The sequence below is a fragment of the Radiomyces spectabilis genome, assembly GCF_025331425.1.
Source record: "Radiomyces spectabilis strain NRRL 2753 chromosome Unknown BYT42scaffold_18, whole genome shotgun sequence".
Taxonomy (NCBI): Eukaryota; Fungi; Mucoromycota; class Mucoromycetes; order Mucorales; family Radiomycetaceae; genus Radiomyces; species Radiomyces spectabilis.
In genome coordinates this window covers 305,922-326,756 of record NW_026251943.1, presented here as the reverse complement: position 1 = coordinate 326,756, position 20,835 = coordinate 305,922, and the positions used below count along the sequence as shown (strand labels likewise).

General features: G+C 42.4%; 8 protein-coding genes across 8 annotated transcripts; 5 read left to right on the top strand and 3 right to left on the bottom strand.

Annotated features, from left to right (window-relative positions):
* The first annotated feature begins 2,128 nt into the window (after window positions 1-2,128).
* BYT42DRAFT_159058 (velvet factor-domain-containing protein) lies at window positions 2,129-4,171 on the top strand. Its single transcript, XM_051562318.1, has 5 exons — window positions 2,129-2,503; window positions 2,684-2,803; window positions 2,953-3,346; window positions 3,434-3,525; window positions 3,628-4,171. The coding sequence occupies exons 1-5, from the start codon at window positions 2,434-2,436 to the stop codon at window positions 4,029-4,031; spliced, it is 1,080 nt and encodes a 359-aa protein (XP_051418390.1). The 5' UTR covers window positions 2,129-2,433; the 3' UTR covers window positions 4,032-4,171.
* On the top strand, window positions 4,115-4,821 carry BYT42DRAFT_159067 (uncharacterized protein). Its single transcript, XM_051562319.1, has 2 exons — window positions 4,115-4,713; window positions 4,775-4,821. The coding sequence occupies exon 1, from the start codon at window positions 4,311-4,313 to the stop codon at window positions 4,701-4,703; it is 393 nt and encodes a 130-aa protein (XP_051418389.1). The 5' UTR covers window positions 4,115-4,310; the 3' UTR covers window positions 4,704-4,713; window positions 4,775-4,821.
* Window positions 4,822-5,419: 598 nt separating this feature from the next.
* Window positions 5,420-7,376, top strand: BYT42DRAFT_618664 (uncharacterized protein; the record flags this gene model as incomplete). Its single annotated transcript, XM_051572305.1, has 2 exons — window positions 5,420-5,632; window positions 5,841-7,376. The coding sequence occupies 2 exons, from the start codon at window positions 5,420-5,422 to the stop codon at window positions 7,374-7,376; spliced, it is 1,749 nt and encodes a 582-aa protein (XP_051418388.1).
* A 1,070-nt stretch (window positions 7,377-8,446) lies between these two features.
* On the top strand, window positions 8,447-9,821 carry BYT42DRAFT_649208 (uncharacterized protein). Its single transcript, XM_051572759.1, has 2 exons — window positions 8,447-8,799; window positions 8,919-9,821. Exons 1-2 carry the CDS (start codon window positions 8,550-8,552, stop codon window positions 9,539-9,541), a joined length of 873 nt encoding a protein of 290 aa, XP_051418387.1. The 5' UTR covers window positions 8,447-8,549; the 3' UTR covers window positions 9,542-9,821.
* An 803-nt stretch (window positions 9,822-10,624) lies between these two features.
* On the bottom strand, window positions 10,625-12,318 carry BYT42DRAFT_596063 (uncharacterized protein; the record flags this gene model as incomplete). The annotated part of the gene is made up of 4 exons (XM_051570909.1): window positions 10,625-10,916; window positions 11,012-11,243; window positions 11,673-11,838; window positions 12,145-12,318. The coding sequence occupies 4 exons, from the start codon at window positions 12,316-12,318 to the stop codon at window positions 10,625-10,627; spliced, it is 864 nt and encodes a 287-aa protein (XP_051418386.1).
* A 153-nt stretch (window positions 12,319-12,471) lies between these two features.
* BYT42DRAFT_159020 (uncharacterized protein) lies at window positions 12,472-13,148 on the bottom strand. Its single transcript, XM_051562317.1, has one exon. It carries the CDS (start codon window positions 13,092-13,094, stop codon window positions 12,624-12,626), a length of 471 nt encoding a protein of 156 aa, XP_051418385.1. The 5' UTR covers window positions 13,095-13,148; the 3' UTR covers window positions 12,472-12,623.
* A 4,233-nt stretch (window positions 13,149-17,381) lies between these two features.
* Window positions 17,382-18,245, bottom strand: BYT42DRAFT_589433 (transmembrane protein 14C-like protein). The gene is made up of 4 exons (XM_051570374.1): window positions 18,042-18,245; window positions 17,837-17,941; window positions 17,647-17,734; window positions 17,382-17,439 (listed from the first exon to the last, which is right to left on the bottom strand). Exons 1-4 carry the CDS (start codon window positions 18,109-18,111, stop codon window positions 17,397-17,399), a joined length of 306 nt encoding a protein of 101 aa, XP_051418384.1. The 5' UTR covers window positions 18,112-18,245; the 3' UTR covers window positions 17,382-17,396.
* A 144-nt stretch (window positions 18,246-18,389) lies between these two features.
* BYT42DRAFT_589431 (uncharacterized protein) lies at window positions 18,390-20,670 on the top strand. Its single transcript, XM_051570373.1, has 3 exons — window positions 18,390-19,290; window positions 19,442-19,510; window positions 19,662-20,670. Exons 1-3 carry the CDS (start codon window positions 18,413-18,415, stop codon window positions 20,341-20,343), a joined length of 1,629 nt encoding a protein of 542 aa, XP_051418383.1. The 5' UTR covers window positions 18,390-18,412; the 3' UTR covers window positions 20,344-20,670.
* The last annotated feature ends 165 nt before the right edge of the window (window positions 20,671-20,835 follow it).

Genomic DNA, 20,835 nt, shown 5'->3' with positions numbered 1-20,835 from the left:
TCTTGAGCATCGGTTCGTTAACGTTGAATCACGCCGGAAAAAAGCTTTGAGCATTGAAAGCCACCACGACAGTAGCTCGGTGAGATACAGATTCTGCAGATTCAAAAAATTCCAATGGGAGAAATCCTTGCTCTCTTGCATGCGCTTCTATGCAATATGGATTTGTTGATTTTGCTGAAAACTGAATACATTCAAGTCAATCCTGCATAGAAAAACGATTTGTACATTTTCTACCCATGCTAGCGAAGTTGATAGCAGTCTCCTTGATGGATATCCTTATTGTCAAAACTCAAAGCAATCCATCTACTGGCAAACGTCAACAGCATTCAAATTAGAGGTAGTAAGTAAGCAAGGTTAGGAGTTTACAGAATGACCAAGATCTTCTGATTGTCCATTGGATTGGAAAGACTGACGAATAGGCAGCCGGTGGTGAAATGGTTGCTCGTGCCAAACGTGGGCATCTAAAAATGTAGTAATTGTTTTCAATATCAAACTCTGAAAGTGACAAAGGGATCTTGTGTTGACATAGCGCGAGGACAAAAACATATTCAAAGGTGACACGGGAAACTAATGATGCCACATCTCCCCGTGGTGCTAGTAGCACACCTGGTTCAGTGTTCAGAGATTTGCTTCCCCCGGAAATTCCATTTCTTAAGGGTCTGGACGAATGTGAATTGAGCTAAGCACAAGAATATTATAGATTGTATTCCACAATCCCGGATCCGAGTATCCGCACCAAAGAACAGTACAGGTACGATTCACGTGGATGAAATGGATCAAGTACGTGTAACCCTCCTCCGCCAGCTCGTGCCTTTTTTCTTAGCTTTTTGAACCTTTCGTGATGTGGTACGAAATCGCAGCTCCGATTTTTTAGACTAATGCTAAATCCTAAGTTGATTGCGCAAGAATTTTCCAATCTGTTCACGGTTTAATTGGCGAAAAAGGTAACGTTACAGAGATGGGGATTACACAGTTAAAGCGCGCTCTTTGTATTTATCTGACACCACTAAAATGAAATGATTGGTTTCACTGCTAATTTGACCCAAGTTTCCGGGAATGACAGGTGAGTTTGGGTTTAATGGAAAATAAACAGAACATTGGACTGGTCACTGATACAGCCACTGAGCTTTTCAAAAAGGGGTGTATGCCAAACAACACCGCACTCAAAAATGACGGTCATTTTTCTGGTGGAAAAGACTAACAGAATAGATGTGCCACGCCACAGACCCATCAAAAACAAAGTGACCGGGTGAACCAATTGGACGCAAAGAAGCTCGGAATTCAACTGGCTAACTCCGCCGATCGCTTATTTGGGACGGTTCTTTTGGATTGAATCCTCGACAAGTAAAATCAAGGTTTTTTTATATATGGGAATTGGGCGGAGATGCAAATCATTCGATCTTTATCCTTTTGGCTCTTTATTCTTTTCGCGCTGTTGTTTCCTAATAACTGATTTCTCCAAAAAAAACAGACAAATTACATACATTCTTTTTGGGCAGGTGTTTGATGTTTAATGGATCGATCTCATTGTTATCATTCCGATCGATCCGATATACAACCAAAAAGAAGAAAAAATGAAGGGGCCGAGTCAAAATCGAACCATTTTATTTTGGAAAACCGGGCGGCATTTCATCCGTGCTATTTTGCAGAAAAAAAAGGTCATCAAATCGAGCTTTTTTCAATTGATACTGACGATGTCTTTGTCGTCCTGAAATGGTTTGAACCATTGAAATATGAGAAAGGATGTAAACAGATACATCCGATAAAGTGATTTTGACGAAAAAGGAAAGCAGTGGAAGCCAGCAGAAAATTTTTTTTTTAATCGAGGTTCCCGATTTTTTTTTTTTTGCCCCGAATATCTGGAACCTTGTGGATACAATTGGGTGTGTAAAAGACTGATTTGATCTCGGGGTTTTATGAATGCTTCTTTGTATCTATTTTTTGCACCTGGTTTTTTATAATGCTTATGTTGAAGCCCTTTCCAAAGATTCTTCATCATTGGTCTGCATAAGCGTATTTGAAAAAAATATTCCCTAACATAGAATTCAAATACCAATTTTTTTTTTATCGATCGTACTTTTTTTTTTTTTTAAGGTTGTGTAATTTTTTTTTGTTACCTTTTTATCCACTTTTCCATTTTGTGGGGGGGGGGACATGCCAAAAAACTCACTTTTGTAGTTCTTTTTTTTATTATTATTATTGCTACAATAACTTATTCGAAGCTCAACGAAATAAGGCACCACAAAGCACTCAACCGAATAAGCCATTTTCTTTTTCGTTTTCCTTTTCTCCCCTTTCTTTTTTCTACTCCTGCACTTTTTTTTTGGTGGCCATTGGGACCATTTCCTCTACTTTTTTACCATTGGGTCATTCTGATCTGCAATTAGCGAATCAGCGGAAATTGCTTGATTGGGTCAAGTTGTGCATGTCGGTATGAGTACAGTCATACCTCCTCCTATGGGACTCGGTCGTCCCAGTCGTCGAAGTATTCAATATCGGTTAGGTGAGTGTAACCAAGAAAGAATTTATCCTCATTCATGTGTATGTGCCTGTTGCTGGCGTTGGCTATTTTTGTATATGATATTCCAATGTTCCTTTTGGTGTTTCTTCTTTTGTTTACGTATTAATTCAGCACCTTTTTCTAATTTTTATTGGCTTTTTCCCCTTTGTTGTTCTTTATCAGTGATCAGGCAACATCCAATCCGTGCTCGATGTTGTGGCTTTGGTGAAAAAGATAGACGACCGCTTGATCCTCCTCCTATCCTTCAGTTATGCGTCGAAACCAAAGACGGGGTATTGAGAAATGTGAGGCAAGATATCCCCTTTTCATCAATTCATATGAGACGGCAGCAAGGAAACACCCAAAGCTCGTTCCGTTTTTTCTCCTTTTTCACTTTTGTCATGGCGATGCCAATAATACTAAATCTTTGCATTCATTTCTTTTTTATATACATATCTTTATCATTTGCAGCGATGCCGACAACATGACGCATTTCATCGTTCAGTGCGATTTGTATTCCGAAGACGAACAGTCAAAACGGAACCTTGTATACCACCCAGGGTCTATTAATTACTCCAACTCCAGTACGGCCCCGGCCGCCGACGCCACCACGGTCCAACCTTCCCCCAGTTCGTCGTCTCCCACTCACCCAAGCTCCTTCTCCACCATCATGTCATTTCAAGAGCCCACATGTACCCGCAATCTGGTCGGCACCGTTGTTTCCAACGCCTATCAACTAGTGGATACCAATAATGAAAATGGCGTTTTTTTTGTCTTTCCTGATTTATCCGTGCGAACTGAAGGTCAATTTTGTCTCAAATTCATATTCATCGATCTGTCAGCTGGGTAACCCATTAGACCTTTTTTTTTCCTTTTCTTTCCATGTTCCCAATGGCAACACAATGACTAATTGATTCCTATTTGGACATATAGAGAACCCTTGACGATGAGTACCATGGTTTTGGATGAAGTATTCTGTAGACCCTTTTCCGTCTATCCCGCCAAAACGTTTCCGGGGATGACAGGTACGGTTTCTTTTTTTCCAGAAACATCCGCTTTTTGTTTCAATAGCTTCCAACGTATTGTTTAACCTTAAATTTTCTTTTCATTTTTTTTTTTTTCGGTAGAATCGACGGCACTCTCTCGATGTTTCGCGCAACAAGGCATCAAAATTGCCATTCGTAAAGGCACACGTATCAAACGTCCCAATGAGCATTCTTTTAATGTCAAATCGCCGTCGGATGGAGACACCACCAGTCAAGTCGAATCCACTGCCACCAGTGCTACTGTTTCTCCCGATACACGCGAACGAGATCCACAACCGCAGCCTCAGGAGACCGTGCAGAAAAAGATTGAAAAAGAGTCGCCCGCCAAGGAGACAACGTCGTCCACCTCCGATACGAATTCGTCGGATGTAGCGGATCCACCGTTTTCGTCCGGTTTAACCGCACCTTATCGGCGGATACACATCTCTAGTTTTCTATCTTCCGACAGTTCTGAATCCCCCGCTAAAGATACGAATGGACAGTGATGGTGATGCAATGGAAAACGCCTCCAGCACGGTTACCCAGCGTTGGATGCTTGCTTCCCTTACCTTTTGTTTTGGGTGGAGGAGTTGGGGTAGGGGTGGGGAAGGGAGGCTGGCATATACTTTTGCATAAGCTGCTTGTAATTTTCTCATCTATTGCCTTTTTGTCCTTTCCTTTCTTATATTTTCTTGTTTTCTTCCATCTGCGTTTTTATTTCTTGGGCAGCAGCAATTATTTCCTCTACTCCTTGGATTTTTTGGTGGGATACAGTTTGCTTTGGGATGGTGCTGGTCAATTCATCCTTTTGCCACGGTATATGCAATCTTTTTTTTTTCTTTCTCTCATCTTATCGGCGATACGAGAAAATGATGATGAAAACCGGTGGTATGCTTCAGCTTGGTATTTTGACGCTGTACAATGGGCTGGGCTTGCTATCGCTAGATGGGATCCAGACTACAAAACAGTTTCTCTTTATTTTTTATTTTCCTTTTCTTTCTTTCCATGTCCATAATGTATCATTTGCACGCAATCACATCTTTTTATACGAATTTATTCATAAAAATTCATTCATCTCATCGATTCATTCTACTCTTATTCTTTTTGCATGTTTCAAAAGATATTGTGCAGTTATTTTCTATTCAAGCAGCGTGGAGGCCACTTGGGGTAATCATTAATGCGCATCTAGTACATTTCTTTTCTGTTCTTCAAAAAATGCCTGTGGAATAACTGGTGTTGCCATCAACAGAAGACAAAGAAAGCGCCAAGTGAAAATTGGAAAAAAAAAACGACAACAAAGGTGATGTCGACTCCGCCCTGCCTCCTTGGAGAACATGATCCCTTCCTCTTCAAAGGAGTGCATCCACATTAGCGATTTATTCCAATAACTTTATTTCTCGCCAAACATTTCCCTTTTCTTGACCTTTCTAGTTTTCTCTCTTCTCTTTTTCTTTCTCTTCCTTATCAATTATTTTTCCGTTCTGCGAGTGTTGCCTTCTGGTCGTTTTCACTTTTTGGTAAGTCTGGTTTTGCATTCACTTTTTTCTTGGGTTGATCGCAATTGAAGGTGACACGGAGTGTTGTACAAGTCAAAAAAAAATAATGTTTGTAAAAAAAATCATCAAAAAGTTCAACCATTCCACTACATTGGGCAGTGTTTTTTTTTCTTCTACTTACATTACACATTTGTTTGGATCGTTGACCTCTTTGTTTTCTTTTTGTGTACTTTCGTATCAATAGTGCCTCAACTTTAACTTGTCTTTCAAGTCTCGTTTTGGTCGTCGATTATACATCCGTCCCTTTCTGGTCCCCAATTTGTTTTTTTTTTTGTTCGACTGCCCATCCAAACCTTTTTATTCCGCTTTTTGTCCGCCTTCTGTCTGCTTAATATACCATGGAAAAAGATCATACCCACTCCACTCCCAGTGCCGCGCCTGCCACACCAACCGTTGCTACTTTGACATGCGACATTCCCTCATCTCCATCATTGGCAGAACACCCATCACCAGAACAACCAATGCAAGAACAGTCGTCATTGGCAGAAGCGCCACGCAACAACCGATCAGTGTCGCCGTTGCAAGTAGTAACATCGCCACTCCTCGAATCGGTATGTCATATTATTTTTTTCTCTTTCTCTCTTTTTACTTTCAGAATATCCTTGGTCTCCTTAGTTTGTTCTTTTTTTGGAGACCTTTTTTTTTTTGCGAGAAGAAGGGTCAGGCACACCCCAGTTTCCTACTGTGTTCGAGAATTTCGAATTCCCCACTAGGGAAAAAAAAATTGGATCGTAAGACTAAAATAATAATTTTTTCAAGGATTCTAAGCCGAAAACAGAAAGAATGCATCGCAAGGTGGAAGATCTCGTGGCCGCTCTATCACAACTCCAGCAAGACCATGCACGTCTCTCCAATGAGTTGGAAACCGTTCAACAGCGAGAAATTATGCATCAAACCGAACGCACCAAACTCATCAAACGTAACACCGTACTGAAAGAGCGCGTCAAGAAGTATAAAACAAAATTGGCCACCATCGCACTACAGGAACTCTGCACTGAATCGACCGCCGTGACATCCCCACCACATTTGTCATGCTCTTCTTCTTTTTCTCCATTGTCGGAGGATCAACAATTTAACTCGTTCGTCAACACACTCCGCATGAGCGGTCAATTTGGCCAACTCGTGGCCGGGGCGCTTGCACAAGACAATCTGGATCCTTCCACCGCTCAATCTTCAGGGCGTTCATCGGTGGGGACGTGCGACAGTCAGACAAGTCAACAGACCCAAGATACACTGCCTACCGCCGTCAGTGAGGCACGCGACGACGATAACACGGCTCCTCCCAATTCATTGTGTGACGACACTTTGCACCAAATCACGTCGGAATTAGTGTCGATCAAACTAGCCAACTTTGAAATGGGACAAAAGTATGAACAGCTTTGCCACAAGTACGAAGCCACGGTTCATCAATTACAAACCGCCCAAAATGCTGAACGCAGCTTATTACAGAAAACCATGGCGCTCCAAACCGAGCTTGAGGAGCATCAGTCTGAGAAGGAGTTCATTATGCAGGAGCACGAGGAGCTTCTGAAGGAGAATGAGGAGCTCTTTGATAAATCCATGGCCACCAAAAAGACCGCCTCTGAACTTCAACTGGAAAAATTAGCACTCGCTGCCGAAATCGAGAAACTCACCCACCGTGTCCAAGATCTTGAAAACGAAAAACGAGAATGGTTGCAACCACGCGGCACGTTTTCCGAAGAAGTGTTTGCCGCTCACTCCTTACTGTTTGGTCGTGACCGTGCTGCTGCTGCTGCCTTGTCGTCATCCTCCACCAGTACCTCGCTCAACCGACGACATACTTTGCAACTTGGCCGATCGCATGACAACACTCAAGGTGCCCAGTATCAGGACGAATATCAGGCAAAATACATTGAAAGTGATCTTCGTTGCCGCGAACTGGAAAAACTATTGGCAGAAACCAAGGTGAAATTAGCCGAATACGAATCTGGAGGTCCCATTAGCCCTCGTGGATCTCTGCAACAGCAACGTCGTACCTCCATGTATCTGAAACGCAACTCGACCACCTCGTTGTCCATGTTAGCCAGTCGAGGCAGTACACCCACATCGCCCAGAGAGCCTAGAGAATCAACCGACAGTATTGCGTCGTCCACGACCTCCGCCATGTCATACGCCAGTCCACAGCACTATAAACGATCCAGCATGTACTCTCGCATATGGGGAGCTTTTGGTGCGCCGGTGGTCCCTCAACCATCCGGTAATCTTAAGACCACCAAAACCGATATTTATGATGAACCTCAATCCCTGACCGCTACTGCCATGGATCCTCTTTGAAACAAAACGCCATCATCCCTCTTTTTTTTTTCTGATGCTGGTCACCACCACCACCACCATCCTTTCCTGATTTTTTACTATTTTACTTGTTTTTTTCTTCTATAACTCTTTGTTTTCTCCGTCCCTTTGAAAAAAAAAAAGGAAACCTCATCTTTATCCTCATATTGGTGCCTTTTTCTCATCTCGTTGCTGTGAACAACAACAACAACAACAACAACCAAAACCAAAAAAAAGCCCAATTAAAGTTTTAACTTCACGTAAATGTGTTCTCTAATACCCTTTTTTTTCTCTCTTACTTTTTCTTCTTAAAAATTCTTTATCGGTTCCTTAGTTCCTCTTCTTCACATGTTTCTCTACTTTAGTATTTTTTCCTTTTTCTGTTCTATTGATTCGATTTATTTCTATTCTTATCTCGTCTTTGCTGTAGTTGGCGATCCCATTCTTCTTGAACTCCACGGTTGCTTGGTTTCCTGAATTGTTTGACCTCATATTTTTTACCAATATAAATTCATATAACAAATGACAGCAAAAAGAACAAGGTTGATAATCAACGAAGTTCAGTCACGCGCAAGTGCAACGTTCAATTAAAAAAAGCGGGGAAATGGTCCTATCATTCATTTGATCGATTGGTATCACATCTGTCCTACACAAATGTTGCCAATCCCTCTCACTGAAAGACAGAAAAACCAAAAGCTTATCAACCCATGAAGACAAAGCATATCCTATTCTAAAGAACCATGACACTAAATGTGTACCATTTCATTTCAGAAAAGTTCAAAAAGAAAGAAAGAGGCTTCTTTATTTGTTTCCCATTGGGGGGGTTTATCTTGACGACCATGCTGTTTCTTTATTGTGGTTCAATGTGTCTTTTCATCTTTTAAAGTCCTTCTAGTTGGAAGCCCGCGAAAACCCATATGAAAAAAGAACAAGAATGAAAACCAAAGGGCTCTTTGCTTTATAATTTTTCACATGGGAAAGCCGTGCTTCATGTTACACCGACCGACGATAGTGGTCCTCCTGGACTTTTTTTGATCTATAAAAGCCAGTCCTCGCCATCTTCGTGGCAACATATAATCAAGTTTCAATCTATCCCTTTTTTTTCCCTTTCCTCGTTTTCTTTTCCTTTCCATCTTTCTATTCTGTGAGTTCTTCATTTTCTTATTTCAATCCACCATGGTCGTCCTCGAGTCCAACAATCGCCACGCTGAGCACACCCGCAAAAGCTTGCAATACCTAAAAGATCTTTCGGCGTCCTTGGAAGGCTGGGAATTTTCCAGTGAAAAAAATGGCGTCAAACTATACACCAAACAAGTCGAAGGTCTCGCCATGCCAATGGTGCGAGGTGATACCGTTTTACAAACGACTGAATTCACGCCACGCGATGTCGCTTCCGTGGCCACACTTCCTGGTGCACGAAAAATTTGTAAGTCACAAATCGTACATCTTTTGGTGCACATCCATGCATGCATGCATGCATGAATGAAACAAGGTATCACTGACAACAGTGGCTTTTCGGTTTTTTCTTTTGTCTTGATTTCGTAGGGGATGAGAAGTATGACACATCGGAAGTCAAGGAACAGTATACACCCTCAGAAACCTTTTTCTGGGTTAAATTGAAGGCACCATGGCCCGTCAGTCCTCGCGATTTTGCAGGTACGGCCATCCGTGATCTGAGTGACGATGTTTGCTTCGTCGTCATGTCGTCCGTGGTGGATCCAATGATTCCTGAAGTGTCCGGCTGTGTCCGTGGTCACATTGTTGTTTCTGGATGGAAGTTTTACAAGACCGAAGGTGGAATCGGTTTAACTTACATCACCCAAGTGGATTTAGCTGGTTCTATCCCTACGTCGTTCCTCAAGAATATCCAATTGCAAGTTCCGCTGTGTGCTGGCAAGGTGGCGGAGTATATCAAAGAATATGGTTTCCCGCCTCACACCATCAGCTGCACTGCCACGATGAAGAAAGAGACTTTTGATCACGGCAAGCGTGAACATATCATCGAATTGGACGGTACCGGGGGCGGTGAATGGGTCATTTCCCGTAAAATGTATCCCAATGGTGTCAAGGTCCATATCGATGGACAAGGGGAATCCCAAGTCATCGATAACAAATTGGTCGTCAAAGGCATCCAAGGTCCCGCCACCATTAAAATCAACAAAGCTTAAACTCTAAATTTGAAAAATCATATTGGGCCCTCAGAGTGTATAAAATACATGAGAGCAGACCCTATTTTTCACACTCCAAAGGAGTCCATCCTTTTTATGTATCATCTAGGACCATTTAGATTCGATTTCACTTGTCGCGCTTTTACAATAAAAAAAATGTGTCACCCGCAGTACGTAAAAGCCCATGAGGTCATTGGGAACCGTCCTTGATGAGAAAAAGTGGACTCCGATAAGAACCTGTGCAACGGCATGCTGGCGAAACGCTAATGGTCTCTTTCACATCGAAAGAAGAAATAAACCATTTTACCGATCCATCTAATGTAGTATCGTTTCAGATCTCCACACAATTCTCTACTTTTTCCCGTTCTCGCCATGGAAGTCTTTTTTTTCCTACCACAATTGCACTTTTTTTTTCTGGCCAAGCCCCATTTTCTTGGTCATCGTTGCGTTGATCGGTTCTTCCGGTGCCTGACATGGGAAAACCGGCGCCTGGTTTTGCCATGCTTTCTGATTTGATTTTGGATCCACTTTCAAAGTAGCGAATGCGTGATACGAAATGATTGAAAGAATGCCAAGACATTGAGGCTTCTAAAGAGAAAATCTCGCATGACAATCCGTCCATTTTTCCTTTTTTTTTTCGTTGTCGTACATTGATCCATATAACAGTTTCAACTGTTGTTTTTTATTATTTTCATTGGCTTTTGTAACATTGGATTTTTTTTTTCAATCAGCAAGTGTTTATGTACAGAAAAAAAAAGGAAGAAAAAGAAACAGGAAAGAACTAGAGCAGAGAAGGGAGAAAGTTTAACAGAAATTCTTCTGCATTTTATCATCACAGTTGCAATGAATTCATGCAGAACAACAAAGAAAAAATAAAACAATATTTTGCCATATAAACAAGGGAAAGGAGAAGAAGAAAAAGCACAAAAAGAGAACACAGTAGGAGAAAGGCATACAGAAACAGAAATGAAACCGCCATGAAAAAAAAAAGCCAAAGGGGGTAAGGCACACGCAGTCTAATGGGAAGAAAGTAAATCTAAAGGAGCATACAAGAGAAAATAGATAAAAAAGAAAAGGCACATCTTAAGCCGTATCGACCGCCATAGTATCACTGGAAAGGGAATGCATATCCATGTCTTCGTCATCTTCGTCGTCTTCGCCATGGTGGTTGAGGACCCAGCCCACTTTCCATGGTCGACCACACGTCCAGTATTTGGGTGTGCAAACAAAGTTTTCAATGTCTTCATTGGGATCCACTTTTCCATCAGGACGGGAACGTCGCATTTGCTCGATATGCTGCATCGCTTTGCGCTTCTCTTCTTTGCAAAACACCCATCGGCAGTGTCGGCACACGCTACCGCCACTTTTGTTGTATCTATACATAACGAAAACAATAAACAAATAATGAGTATCGATTTGAGTATCGTCGCGATGACCCGTCATTTTGTCACGAGGGGCGTGTGGACTTACCGAAGACCGCACTTGTTGCAGAGATAGACAAATGGTTTGCCTTTGTCATTGAAAATGGTACTTGTGGGGAATGGCCAGTTGAATGCTTTGCGCATGCATCCATCCGAGGTTTCCTGGCATGCTTGGCATGGCCCTTTCACACGAGACGGACGTCCAGAAGAGGCATGACCGCCCGTTGTACTGCGCCGACCGGTCGTCGATTTCTTTCGAGGCTTCTCAGCCATTTCTTCGTCTTCATCACTTTTCGCGCCGTCTTGCAATGATCTCGAGGCGGTGGAGAACTTTGGCATGGAAAACGACGGTGCAGCAGGTTCCGATTCTTCCATCCACGGACGCAGGGCCCGAGTATGGTTTCTTGACACATCACACGACCGCTCCAACGAGGAAACAGGGGGAGGGTGGGAGTAAGCATGGTTGTCATTCAGCAAAGCCCCATCTTGGGTGTATGGCACATGGAAGGCGGAGGTTGGGGCCGAGGCGGAGGCCGAGGCAGGATGGGAAGGAATGGCGGCGGAACAAGGTGTGGGAGAACGAGGCATGGAAGTGGATGAGTCAGGGTCCGAAAATGGATATCGATAGTGAACGGATTTCCGGATTTCAACACGGGTGGGGGATCGCATCATCTGCTTCGGACGATGTGCCGAAAGTCGACGTCGGTGACTTGATTGTTGTCGCGCCGCAGCCACTCGTTTGCGCAAAGCCGATAGCAACGACTCACCACAAATCACTTCCGAAGTGGTATCAGGGTATGTTTCGGACGTCACGTTGTAAGAAGGGTGGACGTTGACATTGAGTTGGAACACCACACTCTTATCGACTGCGGAAACCTGGAAAGGATCATTAATCACCGAAGGCGACCGACGAGGCATTGATTTACGACGATGATCTATCGAGGCTCGGGGCTTGGGTTTCATCACAGCAGCTGACGAGGATCCGGATGACGAAGACGAACAAGAATGTTTATGCCGAGACTCATGCATGGAAGGCGTGAATAATCCTTCGTCATCGTCTTCTTCACTGTCATGAAGCAATTCCGGAGGTGAAGGCATGGAAAGAGGCACCACCCGACGAAACCCTGTACGTGGGTGTGGTTCGATCGGATCGCAAGGAGAATGCATGGAAGGTGGCGAAACAGGTGGATGCATGGTGGAAGTGGTTTCAAAGTAGGAATTCGATGACGGTTGGTCGATTTTAGGTGATGCAGAGGTTGAATTTAAACGAGATACTTCGTCTTGATGGTGATGATGATCAGGAAGGCTGTATTCATAAGGAGGCGTAGCAGGTGTAGTCAATGTTGGCAGATCCATCTAAAAAGATGTCACCATCTTTTTCATCAGTATCACAAGCATACCAAAACCGAACTCTGGTTTTTTTTTTCGGCTCGCTCTCTTTCGGTTTTTTTGTCTTTATATTTATTCTTGGATCGAAAGAGTTAAAAAGGAAAAAGGCAGGCAAAGTAAAAAGGGAAAACCCACAACTTTTTTTTTTTTTAAAAAAAAAAAGATCATGATCGGTTTTCTGATGGATCAAAAAGATCACAAGAAATAACCCGAGAAACCAAAGCCAGGCGATTATTTTCGTAGTTGTCATGCCATTGACATGTTTTCCTGATTCACCAGGGAAACAGTAGAACGAGAATAGAGAAAGCGAGCCAAGGATCGAAAAAAAAAGAAGAGAATCGAAACATGTTACTTACAATGAATTTCGTTTTTAATACTGATGCATAGAAAAAGTAGAAAAAGAAAAAAGGGAAGAGAGAAGAGAGGAAAAAAAAAGAAAAAAAGTGTTCTTGATTTGACAAAGAAAGGAAGAAAAAAAAGAAGAGAGACAAAAAAGAAAAAGTGGCAATCGATGATGGCGCGGTTTTTATAGTTGGTAGCTGATGTGGTTGGGTTAGATTTATATGGATTGATGGATTAGATACCAGAGTAGTTGAGTGTATTATATGTGCTGTATGTATTGTGTATGTGGGGGGACAGACGGACGACAATGGGGGGTCCAACCATCGGTCGGACATGGTAAGGGAAAAACTATGGGGAGGGGGAGGGGGAGCCTTTAGGCGTAAGGCCCGGCCAACCGTCATGATTATTTTTACCAGATCAAGATTATTCAGTGCGTCGGATGGATAAAAAACACAGACACAAAAACAAAAAAAAATAAAAACTTGAAAGACTTGCCGGAAAAGGGTGGCTTTCTGATCCTTGGCGGATGACCTCCCTTCTTTTCGGGTTACACATACGGCTAAACATGGCCCTTCTCATCATTCCTGCGGTGGCCATGCCAGCTATCCGTCTACTCATTTTCCTTTTTTTCGCACGTAACCGACATGCCATAACTTTTGCCGTGATCCTCGAACCATCACGTCTCGTCTCTCCATATCCTCAATGACAACAGCCTTTCTCTTTCTTGCACCAAATAACTGATGCAAATGGTGAGGTTTTCTCTCGGTGGAATACTCTATGGATCCAAATTCGCAAAGTGACATGCCTTTTTTTTTGTTTTCTATTTCAGCGGATGAATCATGGCGCCAGCCCTGTATGCTTTCGGGTAAATGCAAAAAATGAGCTCAGGTAATTACGACAATATCCAATCACTAATTTCATCGCCGCCACAAAACCAGCCCATCACTAAGACATCGACGTTCTTTTCAAACAATATGCCGCTCACTGACAAAGACATATCCTGATCCCGTCGAATTATGCTATCAGTGACTTATGGCCATGGATTGGGGAAAAGATTCGATGACAGAGATCTGATATTGAATTACCCGTTTGCAGGATGTCTATACCGACGGAAACCCGAAGAAAAAAGAACTTTCTCTTTATTTGTGTGTTTCAACGGGCATATCTTTTCATATTCATGGATACAAAAAAACCATGTACTTTTCAAAAATAGTTATCCAGTCGAAACAGGAAAAGAATTATAAGCAGAAGGGTTCGTCTGACTAAGCTACACGTAATAATGCTAGCAATTTCGACTCGTTACTTTCGGGCTCGATTGAGTGACACTTTATTAACTTTTTGGTAAGTGTTGAGAGAGTTGGTGGCCATCCCAGTGGAGCAAAGACAAGCCTATCCATGTGCCATAAAGTGGGGATGGTGAAAGTGAGGAATGGTATGATGTGCTTGTTTTTGTTTACCGTGATGGGGTTTGGAATCTTTCGCTTCCCCTTTTCTGATCCAGGCAAATGATTTATGTTTAGCATTTGGGAAAATGCGGTGCACATGCTCCCCTTTTCGGCTCAAGTTGATCCCGAGCCTGCGATTGGACGATTCAATTGACGTGCCGACATTCCCTTGCACAGAAAGGCAGGCCCGTCTGTTTATCCAGCGTGGTTTATTTGCCACGTTCCTTGTTGCCCCTTCATGATACACCCAAAAAGTAACTCGGTTTCTTAAAACTCAGCCACATTGAAATTTGGTCTTTTCTTTCTAGCGTGCTCTTTTTTGTCACCATCCGTTTACCAAAGCTGAAACCCACCTTATTTTTTTTTCTTATTCTCTCCGCACAATGGGCCTTGGCATTCCTTCTTTCATCAAAATTGTGATCTTTTTAGAAGGGCTATTAATAGGCTATTAATAAGGGAACGTAATTTTCCGCAGTAAATATTTTATTACATAAAACTTTAAATGCCATATTCTGATGGAATGGTGTTGCTTGGCGTTCAGGGATCTAACATGGTTTGTCTGGGGTATGGTGATTCATCAATTTAAGCAATTGCGTTTATGCTAAACCATATAAGCACTATTTAGTCTATCCAAGCCGCCTGCTCTTGAACATTTATCCGTGAATCCAAGCTTTTTTGCATCTCAGCTGTATCCGTGGCATGAACGATCACGATCTGTAACCCATAAAAAAATCTTTGGTCCACATTTCGTGTCCAAAATATAGTAATAACCAAAAATAATAGTAGAAAAAGAAGGTTCAGTGACATAGGAATTGCTGTGCCGCATGGAGTATTTTGGAACAATCGAGCAACACGCCGGTTGGAAGGGTGGTTTTAAAGACTAGAGTGCCAGTTCCAATGGCAACGAATTACGTCAACGAGAGAAGAAGGATCTGGCAGTCGCATCCGTATCCATGACACACAGATCCATTGATTTTCGATTTAACAGTATTAATTTTGATTTGACGTTATTAAAGTCGATGGAAATGGAATAGTGACGTGGAATCCGATGACAAATTCATTATTCAGCCGAAAGCCAAAAAAAAGTAGTCATGGTCCAAGAATTGAATGTCAGATCATACAAAGCATGCCGGTCAAGCGTCCCGTCGGCATGGTTGCTGTTGGATACCGGACGGGCAGACAGAATTGCGAAACGACTATATTTCCTCACAACAAGGATATCTATTTTCATGCATGTCTGATCGTCATTTTGACGGGCGTGAAAACAAGAAATAACACGCATCTGATAATGTAGGCTGAGTTTTTTTTTTTTTTTTTTTTTTCAGAGATGGGATTTGAGCGGCACACGCACACTACAGCACGTGCGTTCACCCGATTTTTTGCTGCGCTTTTGTGCGGAATCATTCATATTGCCTCAAATATATGCATGCATTGCACTTGGCAAGTTTGACGCCTCTGACAGGATCCCGTCATTGTGTCAACTATTTTACGTTCCCAAAAAGATAGAACTGAAAACGGAAAAAAAACAATGAAGCTGAAGCTTACAGTGAGTTGTATTTCATGATATAGATGAGATACTGATGTAATCCAAGTAAAAAGGGTTCTGCAAGGAGAAAGGCCTAGATTGTGGTAGCTTTTGATTGAAACTCCATATACTCTTTTGCTCATAGTGTTTCATTGACGATCGATCAGCACTGTTGAGGGGAAAGATATTGTTCTCTCGTTTTTTTTATAGAATAAAGCATTTGAAGGATATTTTTAGAGACAACAGACAACGTGAATAATTGATTTCAAATTTGGAAAGGAGAGAACCCATGGAAGTACTGTAGACAGCAGGGGGTTGTAGTGGGGGGAGGGGAAGGAAATCAAAAAAAAAAAAAAAATCGACAGGAGAACAGTAACAAAACAGAAGCGCGAATTCCAAGGCTGATGTCCCGGAACCAGGGGAAGCATGCTATCGTTCTTCGTTTTCAGCGTCCAACAAAGCTACAGTGTCGTCATTGAGCATGTCACCGCCTATGCGGTTTATAATAACTACGCTTAATCAACTAATGTACTCTGTTTGGAATGTCCTTTTACGATTCCTTCGGTCGGTTTCCACGAAACTGCTATTTTCTTCCTCCCATCTTTTATCGATATCGACAAGAGCTGCAATTACGGGCAACGGCAATACCTTGGCTGTTATATCCACAAAACCGATAAATGCGGATGGCGACATGTCTGGCGATACAATGTGTAATCGAGCAGCTTTAAGAAGCAACACTGTAAATAGATGTCATCTGCTTATTCCGCGGCACTGACAACTGTCAACTCCGCGGCGGATCTACAGCGTCACTTGGCAGCGATACCCTCCCTTCTGATCCACTACCTTGTGTGAGACGAGATGTTACAAAAGAAAAAGTTCAAGTACAAACGAATGTATGTTTCATTTAATATATCCATCATCCAGAGGCGAGCAATAGGTATTCTACGTTTTTTTTTTTTTTTGACTTGGGGCAATGGCCATTTGGCACATAGATACGCGCGCTGGCACCGCGAATTTAATAGCATGACTTTCTGCCAGTTTTACGCAGACAATGGCGTTATGGAAATAATTAAAGCGCGTAATGCAATTGCTTTTCCGTACGCTCAAGTGACAGTGTTGACAGTGTTGTGTTGTTCTTTTTCTGCGCGGAGTTGTGAAACCCTGAGCGGCGAATCGGGCACACAAAGTGTTGGTGTTTCCGAGCAAGTGGATCAAAGGCGCGGTGATTCGGTAATTTTGACATTGGCCCTTTCGTGACAATGTCAGTGGCATTTGCCACTTGGCTTGGTAACTGTTGGTGGATATATTCAATCCGTGGGCGTGAAAAAGAAAGAAGGGCTTTTCAATGAAGAACGCGTGATAAGCCATTACAGCGAAAAGTCCTGCACTATGTGAATCAAGACCATATTAGAACGCTGTGATCACGCAGTTGAAAGACAAGGCGAACCGGATAGCTCGCGCAGACTCGGCAGATGTATTATTGGCTGTTCCACCGTTCAAATAAGTGATACTATACTGCGAGACACAAACCCACCATAGAATAGGCCAGTGAAGGTGTCAGCATTTTGACGAACGAATAAATGGCTGTTATATATATGTGATTCCATCAACAATTCATTATACCATCCTGCAAGGTAGCTATGCCGATCATTCCTAGTGCGGTGAAACGTTTCATGCGTTGGATGAGTGTGTTGTGATTCACAATTATGTACAAAAAGGTGACAAATTGAGTTTTATTGAATAAGACGAAGACCGTAGCGAATGATCATGAGCAAACTACGAACGGGCGAAAATTGGAGATTAGGGTTTTCCCCGAGATTGAGAAAAAGAAAATAGTAATAGATTAGTCATCGATGATCCTGTATTTTCCCTTTACACGTTAAAAATGTTGGGAGAAAAGGTGGTGTGAGGCGGAGGAAGGAGGAGATGGGAAGAGAGGGAGAGAAACATGGCAAGGGGAGAGAACAACTGTAAAAATCTTACCTTAGGAAAGAGATCAATCCGGCAGGCATGAATTTTCCGGATTTGCTGAATCGGCTACCCATCACCATGAGAAGGACAACAGCGACCACTACGCACATAATCTCATGTAAGCACAAAATTTAAACTTTTCATGATGTTTCCATGGTAAAATTGATAAAAAAAAAAGAGAGATTGTAATAAAAATACATACATAACGCGAAAACCACATTCTTGGGATTATTGGATGCGAGATAAGCACCGAGACCTGCTGCTGCGCTAAAAATGGTGCCAGCCAGGAGAGAAGCGGTGCTACCGGCTATTATTATATAATAATGATGATGGTTATTGGGGGGTTTTTGCCATGTGCCTCGTTTATTTTATCAGTGGGTAATGATCGATAGATTGGGAATAGTTGCCTTTGAAGTAACCAATAGCTCCTCCAGTGAAGATAAGTCCACTGTAAATGTAGCCAACAAGATCGGTCATGATGGAAATGGGGGACAATGAGCGGTAAGTTGTATTATATGTCGCAATAGAAAAAACCAATTAGGGTTATGGAGGACCACAGGGTTTTTTTGGGGGGAAGAAAAGAGAAAAGAGCAAAAGAAAAAAGTGCAAAATTAGGGAGACGGGGTTTTACCAGAATGAGTTGATTCAGTCTATTTTTTTTTTCTCGTGACCCAACCAAAAAAAAAAAAAAGCGTAGAGTTATGGATAAAGCAAGCTTGTCTGCTTTTGGAAGTCAGGCACCACCAGTGTGTTTGCCAGCATTAGGTGGTGTTTAAAAATGGAAGCAGGGTCCACTATTCAATCTATCTCTGTTTTGGGCCCTTTTCTATCTTCCTTTTTTTTTTTGTTTCTTGTTATTTCTCTTTATCTTTCTTCTTCATTGTTGCTAGTGTGTGTGTGTGTGGATGTCCATTATTTTGATACCATGTCTATTCTTCCCACTGATGACCAGCCCATCTCCATTGCCTTGTCCGACTTTGATCCCATGAGCTTGTCATTGAAAGGATCCTTTGCACCTGCCACGGATCCCTCGTCAATGTTATCGTCGTCGTCTCCTTCTCCTCTACCACCCCCTCACTCTTCCACTACAGCCAGCCAAATATCATCATCATCAGCACCACCTCCACTATCACAACAGCAGCAACAACACCAACATACCATGTTTTCATCCACCAACGAATCGGTGCCTTCTTTATGTCCTCCAGGTCACTCCAGTCCCCCCACCCCTTCCTCGCAAACCCCATCGGATAATCGATCCAGTACCGCTCTTAGCATTGCCGGTGATCAACTATTAGACCATTCCCACTTGAAGCCTGGCTCTCACGCGTCTTTACTATCGTATGCACAAACCATCAACATGTACAGAGAAAATGCAAAGAAAACCAATAGTCCCGACATTCAATGCGATTTCGCCATTTTCATGGTCGAAGCTGCCAAACCATTGGCGGAGGATGATTCGAATCGCTGGGAATATTTGGCTGAGGCTGAAAAATTGCTCAAACAGTTGTCGGCTCGCGGTCACGCTGAATCTCAATACTACCTTGGCAATATCTATGCCTCGGGCTTACTCAGTAAAAAGGGTAAAAACGAATTCGATAAAGCTTTCCCCTTGTTCATTCAAGCATCCAAACATCATCACGCCGATGCTTCTTACAGGTAACTCTCTTTTTTTTTCTTATCATCTCTTATCACGATAAACTCGTGCAAAAAAGTACTTTCTCTTCCCTACTTGGCTGCTTTCCGCTTGTCTCTCTCTTTTTTTTTTTTCCTTTCAAATCTCAAATATTTAATTTTTGGTTGTGATTAGGGCTGCCAAGTGTTATGAGGATGCTCTCGGTTCACGGAAAGATCACGGCAAAGCTATCCAATTTTACAGGTAAAAAAAAAAAAAAAAAAAAAATCCGAAAATAACTCCATTATATGGATCATGGGATCCAAATTAAAAACCGAGTTTTTTTCACTCCTATTCTTGAACGTCGAAAATGAACCCAGAAGTAACATGGCATGGTTTCTGTTTGCCTGTATAGGAAAGCCGCAGCGTTAAATCATCCCGGTGCCATGTATCGCTTAGGAGTGGCGGAAGTGAATGGGGAACTGGGCATTTCCAAGAACCCACGTGATGGAGTAAAATGGTTGAAACGAGCTGCAGAAGCGGCCACGTTGGAATACCCACACGCGATCCACGAATTAGCCGTATTGCATGAACGAGGAATTGAAAACGTTGTGTTTATCGATCTGGAATATGCCGTGTCATTGTACGTGCAAGCGGCCGATTTGGGATATCCGCCAGCAGCTTTTCGACTGGGTGAATGTTTTGAATACGGCAAACTCAACTGTTCTCCGGATCCTCAGTTGTCAATTCACTATTACACCTTGGCCGCGCAACAAGGACACCGAGAAGCCTGTTTTGCTCTCACAGCATGGTACCTGGTAGGTTCGCCGGGCATCTTACCTCAATCGGATGCGGAAGCGTACATTTGGGCCCGTCGCGCGGCGGAGAAAGAGCTGCCTAAAGCAGAATACGCCATTGGCTATTTCACCGAAGTGGGGATCGGCTGTATTAAAGACTCCGAAGCGGCCATGCATTGGTATCATCAAGCGGCAGCCCACGGCGACCAACGCGCCATCCAACGCTTGCAAGGGCAATCATCAGAATCCATAAAAACAAAGAAAAAGTCAGGCGCCTCGGATGACTGTACCATCATGTAGACACATTCTTCCAAGAAAAAAATTGATTCTTCTCTCTTTCAGTGTTTCTTTGATTCTATTACATCCACCACTCCCATCTCCCTTTCTCATCCTTTTTTTTTTGCTGCCTATTCCCACAGATGTCCATACTTCTGTATTTCCCTGTGAATCTATTTTCTTTTTTTTCTTTTTTTTCATCCCCATACAATAATCGATCATGACTCATTATTTTATCATCTTGTCTTTTTTCTTTCACAGAACAAGGTTTGTCTCTTTGCAATATTACCATTGAAACATTGAACGATTGAATAGAAATAATCTGACTTTTTTTTTAAAAATTATTTCATCTGATAAACTATTCAATTGACATGTTTTGACATGGTTTCTCTATTTCAACGGCTTTTTCTCTGATGCAGAGCGTTATTGAAAATATTGATTATTATTAATCATTGTTGTTTTATTTTATCATTGCTCATCTATCAAAAGTTAACAATAGCAACCAGGATGAATGGT